Source organism: Equus caballus, chromosome 13 (assembly GCF_041296265.1).
Source record: "Equus caballus isolate H_3958 breed thoroughbred chromosome 13, TB-T2T, whole genome shotgun sequence".
Lineage (NCBI taxonomy): Eukaryota > Metazoa > Chordata > Mammalia > Perissodactyla > Equidae > Equus > Equus caballus.
Window position 1 is genome coordinate 736,044 of NC_091696.1, and position 13,576 is coordinate 749,619.

The 13,576-nt window shown below is 58.1% G+C and overlaps 1 protein-coding gene and 1 non-coding gene across 12 annotated transcripts in view; both read right to left on the reverse strand.

The window, feature by feature from the left end:
* The window catches only part of C13H7orf50 (chromosome 13 C7orf50 homolog), a 149,394-nt gene that overhangs the window by 25,064 nt on the left and 110,754 nt on the right, over positions 1-13,576 (reverse strand). The window contains exons 1-4 of one of the 11 annotated variants that reach the window (XM_070231348.1): positions 6,356-6,449; positions 5,316-5,508; positions 4,026-5,129; positions 3,443-3,548 (exon numbers count right to left, since the gene is read on the reverse strand). The exons of 5 other annotated variants lie outside the window; for them this stretch is intronic. Coding sequence is in view for 1 of the 6 variants with exons in the window: in XM_070231354.1 (XP_070087455.1) it covers positions 6,356-6,412 (57 nt within the window). In the remaining 5 variants the exon portion in view is untranslated. Of the gene's footprint in view, positions 1-3,442; positions 5,130-5,315; positions 5,652-6,355; positions 6,599-13,576 lie in introns of those variants that run through there. 5 more of the 11 variants (XM_070231347.1, XM_070231349.1, XM_070231351.1 and 2 more) reach the window with 5 other exon arrangements.
* MIR9131 (microRNA mir-9131) lies at positions 4,834-4,962 on the reverse strand. The gene has a single exon (NR_128164.1). It is a non-coding gene; the product is annotated as a microRNA mir-9131 (primary transcript).

The following is a 13,576-nucleotide window of genomic DNA, read 5'->3' on the forward strand; positions in this document are numbered from 1 at the left end:
TGAGGAGCCTGCACCCCCTTTACTGGGGAGGACACAGGCACTGCCACAGGAGGCCTGACCGGGGAGGACACGGGCACTGCCAGTGGAGGCCTGACTGGGGGAGGACACGGGCGCTGCCACTGGAGGCCTGACCGGGGGAGGACACAGGCACTGCCACTGGAGGCCTGACCGGGGAGGACACCAGGGCTGCCACTGGAGGCCTGACCAGGGGAGGACACGGGCACTGCCACCAGAGGCCTGACCAGGGGAGGACACGGGCACTGCCACCAGAGGCCTGACCAGGGGAGGACACGGGCGCTGCCACTGGAGGCCTGACCGGGGAGGACACCGGGGCTGCCACTGGAGGCCCAGGCAGCAGACGGCACAGCTGCTGGGCTCGGCCCTCCGTCTGCAGATGTGGACAGAGCCCACATCCCTCAGAGAGCTGTCCTGCCCCAGAGTTGAGCCATGAGGCCAGGGCAGAGCAAGGAGCCCTAACCACAGCCATCTGTCCGCAGCCCGTGCTGGTGGCTCTCCTGAAGTCACCACGGTGTCGGCTGACCCTTCCAGTCCCAGCCCTGAAGCCAACCGTTGCAGAGCCCAGAGCTCAGGGACAGAAGGGACTCTGGATTCCGGGCTCCAGAAAGCGAGCAGGACGTGCACCTGGAGGGAAGCTGGTCCCGCACCTGCAGCCCCCCAGATGGCGAGGACCCCCTTCCTTGCGGCTCCGACCCCAGGAGCCCCGACCCTGTGTGCTCCTGTCAGAGATTCCGTTCCCATGTGAAGACCAGACTGTAATCAGACTGACTGCCCCAATGATGAAAATTCAGAAGGGTAACTCAGGGTAGCAAACGACTTTTCTCAAAATAATGAAGAACAAGAGGGAGCGTTTCCCACAAATTCTTAAAGAAACTTTTTATTTTGAGATGACCAGTAGCACACTCAGCTGTGAGGGGTGAGAAGAGCCCTCGGGCCGGCTTCCCCAGCGGGAACGCCGCACAACAAGAGCCGAGGCCGCAGGGGGACCGAAGGGCCTTCCTAATCAACGATCAGAAACAGTCAACACTCAGCCGACACAAGACAGGCGGGTACAAACCGAGACGCCCTCTAAAGGTTATTTTCCCCAAACTCCCTCCTGCCGCCCCCAAATGGCCAACCTAACAGGGGAGGGATACCGAGTCACTTCCTTGCTGTGCATGAACAGAACAAAATAAGACGTCCCCCCTCCACGCTGTTTGCAGTATCCTGATTACAACTAAAACAACTTCAGGAAATCTGCACATCAACCGTTCAGGAAGCTGCCGCTGTGACAGACTAACCAGCTGCTACCGACACGGCCGAGTCACCAGGGCTGGGAGGCTTGGCCGGGCTCCGTGGGTCCCGGGGTGTCTGAGCGGTGGGCACGGTGCCCTCCAGGGTCCTGGGCTGGTGCTGGCGCTGACACTGAGGCAGACACGGGCTCTGGCCTCGGGGAGCTCACGGCCGGATGTAAGTGAGCTCCTGGAGGACAGGGAAAGCGGCTGCCACGGTCCCGGGGGCTGTCCAGGGCGGGGGCCTCCTCAGAGTGCGGCTCCTCGATGCAGACGCCTGTGTGACACGGTGGGGTCTGCGGACCCTTCTCAGAAGGAAGGTTTTAAATGCAAGAACCAGAACACACAAGACACATGGGGCCCAAGCTGAAACAGATCTCAGACGTAAGAGAGAACCACCTGTGTTGCACTGACGCATCCATGGCGGGTCCGGTAACCAGATAACGGGGAGGCGGACCAAGTGCAGGTGACACTGTGAGACGTCCCCCCATAAGGAGCCATGGGAGCGCACGTGCCCCGCACAGGTCCTGCCAGGGCCAGCGTGGCCTGCTGCCACCCTGCACAGTGGGAGGAGACGCTGAATTCCACCTAAAGGTAGTGGAAACAGTTGTTTGTCCTTATCCAAGCTCCAGCTCCCTGAATTTGAGACAGGGTTAGGAACAAAACCCCAGCCAGGGCCCAGCCCCCAGCCCTGAGCTCTAACACCACACAGGACGACTCGGAAAGGTCAGGCTCTCTGGGTGGGACCCCACAGGCTCCTCCGAGGAAGAGCGCTCCCTTCTCCCCTGCGTTTCCCCTGTCCCAATTCACCCGCACCCAGTCTCATTCCGCCCAGGCCTTGGAGGATACGAGGAAAACGGCTGGACCTGTTCCCAGAAACACGCACACGCACACGTCACAGGCCTCGGCCTGCAGAATCCCCACGGAGCCGACCTCCTGGTCTAGAGAGGAGGAGACGAGGGTTTCCAGGGGTGAGGTCTTGTTCCCGGTCACAGCACGAGGAGGGGGCTGACAGTGGACCCGCCTCGCTCTCCTGGCTGGACAGAGTTCAGAACTGAAAGCCAGACTCAAGGCTCAGCTCCTGGGGGCAGGAGCCACCGGCCCTGATCAGAGTGCGCAGAACAAAGGCTCCACACGGGCACAGAGCCGCTGCCCACGGCTTCACAGCACAGCTTTGTGCTCAGCGGGCTGCGTGCAACACACACCCCACGAACCGGCAAACACAACTGCGGGCCACAGAACCCCTGTGGTAGCTGGGGCTGCACTTGAGAAAGAACACCAGAAGACGTAACGCTCATGCTGCCTCTCTGTTAGCCCAAGGATTCAGATGCAAGTCTGTTATGGAAAAACCAGAAGGCACAAGATGTACAGAGCTGGGCACCAACACCAGCGGGGAGACGAACGGCCCTACAAAGCTGTTCACTTGTCCACAGGGCTCTGGCGAGCCGGGACCAACGCAGGACTGGGCTTTCCCAAAGCTGTGCTGTGACCACCTTCTCAGTCTGTATGGCGACAGCACGTCCCGAGCCAGCAGGGACAACCTCTCTGCCAGCTGGGGGACCTCGGCTCCTTGGCCCACCCCAGGCCTGCAAGACAGGGACGAGGAACATAACCCCCTCTGCCCTCTGCCAGGTGACACCACCGGTGTCACACAAGGGCCCTGTGGTCTCACCCCTCCCTCGGCCTGCAGTTAGTGGGAGCCTCCAGCCACGAGGAATGCTTCTGGACAGGAGGGGGACCTAGGCTGCCTGCCCCAGACAGCACACTCCCACAAAGATCAGATTAGGTTTCCAGAAACACAAAGTCCTGAGACACTGTGGGCTGCCATTTGCACTCAGCACAGACTCCGTCTCACAGGCCGTCTCCCCGCTCGGGCAGTCACGGCGTGTCCAGCCCCGTCCCTGGAGGGCCCCTCTCAGTGGAGGCAGACACACGGACAGATGACAGAGGAGCAAGGGCTCCTGGGAGGGAGGGGGCGGGAAGATCCCCGCTCTCCTCAGAGGCTGTGAGCTGGGAGGGGCCTGTGGGGAAGCCCCCACATTCCTGTCTGGAGGGGAGGAGCACAGCTGTGCCCATGGGGACTTGGGCCGACGGGCAGAGCCACACACGGCAATGTCGGCGAGAGCGCAGCACACGTCACTTTTCCTGCTTACCTTACAGGCCAGAGGGAGCCGGTCAACAAACAGCCCTGCTGCAGCTCAGTCCCGCCGGGAGGAGTTCCAACAGCCGCCCGTCCCAGCAGGTGCAGCGCAGTGGACCCTGACAGGCACGGGCAGGTCAGCGCTGTCACTAGGGGCACAGGGCCCGCCAACAGCACTGGTCCAAAGTGGAACCAGTCAGTTCCAGCACCCCCTCCACCAGAGCACGGTCTGGGACGGTCGTCAGGGCAGAGCGCGTGCCTGGTGCCTCAGGGGACAGGACTGAAGAGCGGGGACAGAGGGACAGCGCGAACAGGCTGAGCTGTGGCTGACGCGCTGCCTCTGAGGCTGGGGACACGGGAAGCAGGACAGGAGAGGCGTGTGGAAGCGGAGCAGACGCGGGCCTGTGGGAGGTGAGCAGCAGCACGGCGACCCCGGCAGTGGACGCGGGGGTCAGGAGACCGGGGAGGAGCACTGGCTTGGACACAACTCAAAGGACATGTTCAGACGAAAACGGTGGGTGCACGGCAGGTGGGGAGAGCACACCGGCTCACAGGCCTGGCCCACACCCACGAGCTACGCCAGGCCAACTGCTCACGTGCTGCTGAAGGCTGGGGACACAGTCCTCGGGGCTGCTGAGGTCTCAGACAAGATCGCAGACCACAATGGTAAAGGGGGGCCGAGGACAGGACGACAGTGACGACACAACACATTTCATCAGGGGAACGTCCAGTCCACAAAAAAACGAGGCTGATGAAAGGGCCACGGGATCGACTCAGCATCCGGCTGTTCCCATTTCCGGAGGGGCTACCTGACGCCCCTGAAGAAGGAGGGTCAGCGTTTCTTCTCACCAGGCCTTTACGGGAGAGTGGCCTTCACCTGTGAGGTGTCAGCAGGAACCTGGCTCCTTCTGGGAAGGTCCTGGGAAGAGGCTGCTTGGCCCTCGCTCCCTGCCTCCCTGAGACCACCCACAGCCGGGAGGCAGCCCTGGGCCCTCTGCCTTCAAGGCCTCCCATGAGCTGGCACAGGACACGAAGCCCCAGGGTACTGCCAGAGCCAGTGGACCCCACAGCCCTCCGCAGCTCCGCAGGCAAGGTGGACACTGCTGCCCTCAAGGGAAATGGGTAAGTGCTCGGCAGAAGCAGGGCCCACGTGGGGGCTCCTGCCTCCCGGGTGGGTCTTCCTGGACCTGCAGATGACAAAGGACACCTCCCCGGGTCACCCCTACCGCCCACCCTCACCGCCTCCCAGAGTCTCAGCTATGCCTTCAGGTTGATTTCGCCCACATGCAGGGGAGGCGAACAGGCCCTGCTGGCCCCCCTCTGCAGGAGTTTGTACCCCCAAGCGGAGGACCACCAGCTGGGCCCTCATTAGATCAGCCACACAGCCGCTCCCCACCTCCTTTATTACTAGTGGTCCATGCAGAGCTGGGGCCGGGCGTGGACCGTCAGTTACCGCCTCCAGGCCCCAGCAATAACTGGAGGGAAGGCAAAGGTCACACACAGTCCTGCTCAGTCGCCAACAGAAGGCACCTGGCTCTGCGGCTCCGGGCCACGCCCACCTCCTTCCCACATGTCCAATTTCCAATCTGCCTCCAGGTCATCGGTGGTGGGACTGACTGGGACTCGGAGGGTGCCTGCCTGCCTGTTGTCTTTACCTAGGAGACGCCATTCTGGCAGGCTGCCGGCCAGCACGGGCAGAGCTGGAGGAAAGTGAAGGGCCGGAGTTATAACGAGCCTGGAAATAACCTTGAACACACTCCAAATGCACTTCTCAACTTCCTCAAACCCAGCTGACAGTCACCCCTCATCTGACAGCCCTGATCTTGCCATTTTAATGAAAATTGGCTTCTTAATGCCTGAAAATCGCATTTCACAAAGACATCTACCTCCCCACCTCGGTGGAGGTGGCTGGGGCTCCGGGAGCAGGCACAGAATGCGAGCTCCCCCGCGGCGGCCGACGTTGCTTCCCTCAAAGCAAAAACAACAATTTCACATGATTTTCAGATACATTTTCATCCCGTCTCAATTCAGCAGTCTCTGGACTGCCTTCTTCTTCGGTGGCCTTTGCACCTTGTGTCACTAGAACAGAAAAGCACCGTGACTTTGGGTACAAAGTGAACAGCCCAATCTCAGGGGCCCCTTCCTACCCCACTGTCACCCCAGGCGTTGAGGGGTCCAGCCGGCCCCCCGGGCCCTGCAGGAACGGCACCACCTCTCCACCCAGACTGCAGGCCGCTGGGGTCCTGCAAAAGGCTGAGACGTGGGGGAGAAAACCAAAAGGAAACACGTTATTGGCTCAAGATAAAAAAACAGCAAAACCAAAGCAAACGCTTCATTAAACGTCTGCGAAGTACATCACTGTCCACTCCAGGAATCATTAAACGCAATTCCCCAAATCACTCCACCCCATTTGCAAACTATCTATGGGTTAGGTTTTTCTCCCTTCGCAAGAATTCCTGGATGCACACAACGAATTAAAAAGAAAGAAATCACAGTGCCAAGCAATAATCCACAAGCAAATAATTTCACAAGCGACACGGGGACCACCCCGGCGGGTCCTGCCGCAAACACCGGGATCCGATGCGCGGCGGGGGCGGGCCTTGCAGGGCAGGAAGGCCCGGGGCTACGGGGACCCCAGCCCGTCACAGCCGGAGGGCCGCACCCTCCGTGGCAGGAGGGCCGCGACGGCCGGGGGCAGGGGCGCGCTGGCCGGACCACGCCCGGCCCTGCGGACGCAGCTCGGCCCCGAGCCGCCCGCGGGAGGGTGCGCCCGGCTCGGCCCCGGGGCCGGACACGTGGGCGGCGGCGCGGGGCGCGGGGCGCGGGGAGGGCCGCTCGGGGGACGCGCGGCGGGCCGGGGTCCGGGCGCAGGGCCGCCCCGCGCCGGCCCCCTCCCCGCGCGCCCGCTCCGGGCCAGCGCACTGACCTCGCGTCCAGGCCGTCGGGTCCGCCGCGCCGGCCGCAGCCCCCGCGCACTGCGCATGTCAGGCCGGCCGGCGGCTGGAACCAGATCCAGCCGGCCCCGCGCTGACGCCAGCGCGCCGGCGCGCGGCCTGTGGGCGTGGCTCGTGCGGTGGGCGTGGCTCCGGTGATGGGCGGAGCCCGGAGGTGGGCGGGGCCGGCGGCCGCACGTGGGCGCGGACCCCCTGCCCGGCCTGGTCTGTGTGGCTCGCGGAGTCAGGGCAGGATGACGGCCCGGCTAAACCACCATGCCAGGTGCCAGGTTCCTCATTGAACGAGGTTGTTGAGACGGCAAACCGGGGCTCGGGGCAACTTCTGTCCACAGCTGGGCAGCCAACTGGCAGAACAGTGGCCAGACCCAGGAGTCTCCCTGTCCCCAGGCCCTGCTTCCAACTCTCCCCACCCTGCAGTGGGGCTAGACTCCCTGGCAGCACCCCCAGGTGGGAGGCAGGAAAAGCACCTGGTGCAGTGTCCCCCAGCTGCTCCCCATTTCTCTGCCCATCACAGGACCCAAGTCTGAGTGACCTGCAGGCTTTGGTCCAGAGTGCTGTCATCCCCACGTCTCCACCACCCGCAGCAAGGAACCCTCGTCCCCTTGAACCTGGCCTGCTTTCTCCTCCCCAGGGCCTTTGCACACACCACCTTGCCTGCAGTGCTCACAGCTGGTCCTCCTCGCTTCAGATCCCATGTCGATCCTCAGGGAAACCTCTGCCTCACCTACAGAGCACCCTCCCAACACCACAGCCCCCAGCACTCCCAAGGTGGTGACATAACAACCCCCTAGAGGTCTATGATTAATGTCCAGTCCCTCCATACGGTGAGCTCCACAGAGGAAGGGCTGTGTCTGCTCAGCACTACACTGACATCACCCAACAAAAACCAGGTGCTCAGCAGAGGCTCTTGTCAGGAGCCTGCCCAGACCACCCCAGGCCTGCAGCAGGCTCGGGAGGTGCGGCTGGGTCCAGGGGGGCTGTCCTTGGCCCGTCTCACCCACCTCTCTGGCAAAGGTCAGCCGCCGGGCGTCCGGGGACGCGCTGTACTCTGGCTGCTGAGGCATGCTCCAGAAACCGTTTCTTCACTTGCCCACTGTGCCCCGGCTGGCAGTGTGGGCTTCCTGCTCTGGGTGTGGGTGTCCCAGCTGGATAAGGATCTCCAAGGGCCCAGAGCCAAGGTCCCATCTTTTTGTGCTTTTCCTCTTGGCTCTTTCAGCGCTACCCACAGGCCCATCCACACAGAGGCTTGCTCAATAGTGGCGGTGGGGACAGGCCCACAGGGACTGCAGAGGCCTGGAAGGATGGCAGGAGGAGGTCGGGTGGGAAATTGCCTGCCCACTACCAAGGCCTCTGTGCTGAGTGTGCTCACCTGCGCAACTTGTTTAATCCCTGGGATGCTGGTGTGGGCACTCCCACTCTACAGATAAGGAAACTGAGACTCGGAAATGGAAAAAAAAAAAAAGACACCACTTTCCAAGATTGCCAGTCTCACGGAATAGACTCAGTTCTGGGTTTCCTGGGTCCCGCGGGATCTGCGAGCTCATTGTGTGGTGTATCCCCAGTGTCAATCCTCTCACCCAAGAACCTCAGATCTGGGTTCTCTGCCCCACTGTCTGGTTCCGGTGACTGCATGGGCCGCCTTGGGAGACTGGACAGAGAGCAGAGCCAGAGAGAGCTGGGCTGGCGGCAGGGTGGACGGGCACAAAGGTGCTGGCTGAGGACGCCACACATGGGGACATGTGGCTCAGAGTGGGCTTCACTCCCTACTCCAGCCACCTTGTTACCCACACTTCACAGCTGAGGCAAGGGAGGCTCGGCGGGGGTGTGAAACGTGCCAGGGACCCAGTGTTCCCTCCTAGGCCCTTCTCTGCCCAGCCTGCAGGACATGCTGTTCCCCGAGGCCACATGCAGAGACCTGGGGCTGGCAGGTGGAGCTGCCCCTAGCAGTCATCTGTCCCGGGGCCTTGTCAGAGAACAGCAGGCACAGGGCCGCTCACTGCACCCCTGGGGTTCAGCAGAGGGGCCCCAAGAGGCATGGTGCCCAGTTCAGCCCCAAGAGCCTTTGCAGGCGAGGCCCAGCTGTGGAGTGGGAGAGGCCTGCCCACTGTGTGAACCGGGCAGCAGTGGCTGGCCCACCCCGCGGGAGCCAGAGACCCTCGAACCCCACCCCCAGGCACCTGAGCTTGGTAGCTGTGGTCAGGAAGAGCGAGTATAAGATGGGGGCCGGCACGCCCTCCGTGCATACTTGTGAACAACGTCTTCACACGAGACTCCCCCCTAAGAGCAAAGGACGCCGTAGGGTACATGGCAGACAAAATTGCCTGCTGCCCCATGTGGAACGTTTGTGTCCCCTCGGAATTCAGCCTGACCCCAGGGGATGGTGTTTGGAGGCGGGCTCCGGGGTGATGCAGGCCATGGGGTGGGGCCTCAGGATGGGATGGGTGCCCTGATCAAGGAGGCCCCGCAGAGCTCCCCGCCCTCGGCCACGTGAGGACGCAGCGAGAAGACAGCCGTCTGTGAACCAGGCCCTCACCAGAACCCGACCTGCAGGCACCTCGATCCTGGACTTCCAGCCTCCAGACTGGGAGAAATAGTGTCTGTTGTTTACAAGGCCCTCAGCCTGTGGTGTCTGGTACAGCAGCACCTGTCCACAGCGAGATTCCATCAGAAGACTCAGGAGAAGAATTCGGTAGGAGAGGCGGAAAGTGGGTTTATTCATATTTTGTCATTTAAAATGGTTGGGGGAGGATGGAGGTCAAGGAAAATGGCGCTGGGAAGGTGGCAGTTGAGGAGAGACCCAGAGGTGAGGGGACGGCCCTGGGATATTTGGGAAGGAGGTGGTCCAGGCAGAGGGGACAGCAAGCACCCAAGTCCTGGGGAGGGGGCACAGAGGTCCCTGTGAGCCAGAGAAGCCAGGGTGGCTGGGGCAGGGCGGGTATACAGCAACCCGGCAGGGCTGGCGTTCTGGAAATTGCCACCTTCCCCCAGAGGCACTGAGAATTAGCTTTCAAAACCAGCATGCCAGGTACTCCAAGATCACGTGGTCATCCTGAGTCATTAAGGAAAGAAGAAACATGTCTGACATAGACATCATTAACCAGAATGTTTGGTCCATCAGCGTGCCCGATTTCCGGGGCGTGCCACTTCCCGGACAACCATCGCCGGAGAGATGTGCTGGAGTTTGAAACACCCACTGGGATGCAGACAGCCGCTCCCAGCCTACCAAGCACCCGCACACACCGCTGCCTCCCGCTCAGCCCTGCCAGCAGGGACAGGCCCTCCGGGAAGCAACCTGTTTAGTGGATGGAAAGTATGTGCAGGGGGAGCGGCAGTGAAGCCCCAGCCCCGGTGAGCGGGGTTTGCTGTCAGCCACAAGCAAGAGGAAGCCAGGCGAAGTACCACTGGAGGCCGTCGCGGCCGGCCCAGCTCCTCAGCCCTCCAGAGACAGCCAGGCTCTCGTCTCTTGGCCAGCTCGACCCCTCCCTCTCTCCGGCATGGCAGGGCCTCGCTGTCACTAAGGTTGTGGACGGCCTTTGGGAGGTGGAGGCCCCAGACGCCTCCGATTCCAGAACCTCTTATCCGAGCCCAAATGGTTTCACTGGAGTTCTTTTAAACCCTTCAAGAAGAATTCAGGCCCATTCTATACAGTCTCTTCCAGAAACGGAAGAGGAGGGGTCACTTTCCAATTCCTTCGATGTGGCCAGTATTCCCCTGAAACCAAAGCCAGACAAAACCACTGCAAAAGAAAGTAAACCACAGACCCAAATTCCTCATAAATATAAACGCAAAAATCCTATCCATCGACGTATAAAACAATTATACACCAAGACTGAGCGGAGTTCATTCCAGAGATGCAATGTTGGTTCAACTTTAAAGAATCAATCTATATAATTCACTCTATCAACAGGCTAAAGGAGAAATATCCCATGATCGTATCAATTGATACAGAAAAAGCATTTGACGAAATTCGAAACCCATCCATGATATAAATTCTCAGAAAACTAGTAATAGAAGGGAGATTCCACAATGTGATAAATAACATCTATAAACTGTGCCTCCCCCACTACATCAGGCAGAAGGCAAGGATGCCCACTTGCGTCACTGAGGTTCAGCACAGGACGAGAAGTTCTAGCCAGGGCGACAAGGCAAGGGAAGGGAATTGACGGCATTCGGACTGGAAAGGAAGAAATAAAACTGCCTATATTTATAGATGGCGTGATGCTCAACAGAGAAAATCCCCAAGGAATGTAGAAAATAAGTCCTGCAACTCATGAGTGAGTCCAGCAAGATTGTAGGACAAGATCAGCACACAAAAGGCAACTGTATTTCTATCCATGAGCAATGGGCGCTCGGTAAACGAAAATTTAAAATACACCACCGTTTACAATTGCTCAAAAAGACAGAAATAGTCGTAAATCTAATAAAACATGTACAGGACCTGTATGCTGAAAACTAAAAAAGAAACCAAAGAAGATCTAAATAAATGGAGAGACACACCGTGTTCATGGATCGGAAGACGACAGAGCCAAGAGGTCAATTCTCCCCAAGTTGAGATGCAGGTTTAAGCAGTTCCTACGAAACCCCAGCAGGATGTCTTGTAGGTATGTACAAGATCATTCTGAAATTTGTATGGAAAGGGAACGGAGCTAGAATAGCTAGAACAATTTTGACAAAGAAGAATAAAGATTTCCAGACTTAGTATGTAGCTACAGTAACCAAGACAGTGTAGTATTGACGGAGAGGCACATGTATGAGTAGAGAAGAATAGAGAACCCCGAAATTGCCCCATGTTAGCAATCTGAGTTTTGACAAAGGTGTGAAAGCAATTCGGTGGAGGAAAGTGAGTCCTGTCAACAAACGTTGCTGGAGCGACAGGATGTCCACAGGCAAAAAAAATAAACCTGGAGCCAAAGAAGATAGACAGCTGCAAATAAACATACGAAAAACGCTCAATATCATGTCATTAGGAACCGCAAATTAAAACGAGATGCCACCACACACCTGTCAGAGTGGCCAAAACCCAGAGCCCAGACAGCACCAGGCGCTGCGAGGCTGGGGGCACCAGCCCCTCTCATCCGTCACTGGGGGGAGCGCAGAACGGAGCAGCCACCTTGGAAGACAGTTTGGGGGTTTCGCACAAAACTGAACACACTCTTACCACACGACCCAGCCATGGCGCTCCTTGGTATTTACCCAGAGGAGCTGAAAATGTCGGTCCCCACAGAAACCTGCACACGAGGGTTTACGGCAGCTTTATTCACGACTGCCGAGACCTGGGAGGGACCGAGATGTCCTTCAGGAGATGACGGATAAACAAACTGCGGTCCATCCAGACAATGGAACAGGATTCAGAGCGAAAAAGAAAGGAGCTATCGAGCCAGGAAAAGACCTGGAGGAACCTTAAACGCATATCATTAAGTGACAGAAGCCAATTTTGAAAAGGCTCCGTCTGTAGGATTCCAACTCCGTGACATTCTGGAAAAGGCAAAGCTATGGAGACAGTAAACAGAGGAGCGGTTGCCGGTGGGGAGGAGGGAGAGATGAACAGGTGAGCCCAGGGGGCTTTGAGGTCAGTGAAACTACTCTGGGGGGGACCATAATAGCGGACACACGTCATCCTACATTTGTCCAAACCCACAGGACGCACGACACCGAGAGCGAACCCTAATGTGGACTGTGGACTCTGGGTGATGATGATGTGTCCGTGTAGGTTCATCAGTGGTGACAAACGTACCATCAGATGGGGGTGCCGACAGTGGAGGAGGCTGTGTGTGTGAGGGGGCAGGGGGCATATGGGAAATCTTTGTTCCTTCGCTCAATTTTGCCGTGAACCTAAAACAGCTCAAAAAATAAAGACTGTTTTTAAAAAACTTGACATAAACCTCACAAAGATGAACTCAAATGGATCACAGATTTAAATGTCAAATGTAAAACCATAAAACTTTTAGAGGAAAACATAGGAGAGAATCTCTGGGACCTAGGAACTAGCCACCAGTTCTTAAACATGACACCAAAAGCAGATCCATTAAATAAATAAACAATCAATAAACCAGACTTCATCATGACTGAAAAACCTCTAGCTCTGTGAAAGGCCTTGTTAAGAGGACATAAAGACAAGCTGTGGACTGGGACACAATATTTACAAACCCGGTATGGAAGAAAAGTCTCATGTCAAGAATGTATAAGGAACTCTCAAAACTCAGCAGTAAAAAACAAACCACCCCATTAGAAAGTGGGAAAGAGACATTTCATCAGAGAAGACGCATGGATGGCAAAGAAGCCCAGGAGAAGATGCTTGGCATTGCCGGGCCCCGGGGAAGAGCCGACAACAGTGACAACACTCGGTGCTGGCGAGGAGGCGGGGAACGTGGGCCCCCCGTGGCGGGGGTTGCGACACAGGACAGCCACCCTGGAGAACAGCTTGGTTGTCTCTTAAAAAGCTAAACATGCAGGGACCATGTGACCCAGGAGTCGAGACGTGAAAACTTGTGTCCACGCAAAAACCTGTGCACAGTTGTGCGGCAGCTTTATTTGTAATAGCCCAAACCCGGACACAACAAAATGACCTAAACTGGTGAATCATCAAGCACACTCAGGCGCCTCCAGAGCGTGGAATCCTGAGGGCGATAAGGAGGAACGGACTGCTGACGCACACGAGAGCTCGGCGGGTCCCAGGGCATCAGGAAGAATGAAAAGGGCCAACCCCAGGGATCCACACTGCAGGATTCCATTTACACGACACCCTCAAAAGGACACAATCAGAGCAGATCAGTGGCTGCCAGGACGAGGGAGGGGAGTGGAGACACCGCGAGGGCGAGCTCCGTGCTGAAGGAGCCGTCCTATGTCTGAGCACATGGTTGTGGTCGTGGTGGCCCCACATCTCCACATGTGGGATAAACTGACACAGAGCCACACACGCACTCTGGGCCAATGCCAAGGACAGTTCCCCTGGTTTCGCTTTTGTCCCAGAGTTATGTAAAATGTAACCACGGGGAAAAGTGGGTGAAGGGTACAAGGGACCTCTGTGCTATTTTTGCAACTTCCTGGGAATCTGTAATGATTTAAAAACAAAAAGTTAAAAAAAAAAAAAAAAGATAAGAGAACAGAAAGCCAACCTAAGAAACAACTTTTGTGCCTCCAGTTGGGGGGCTGTGCAACAGGGGACGGGGGCGTGGCTCAGAGGCCCTGTCCCC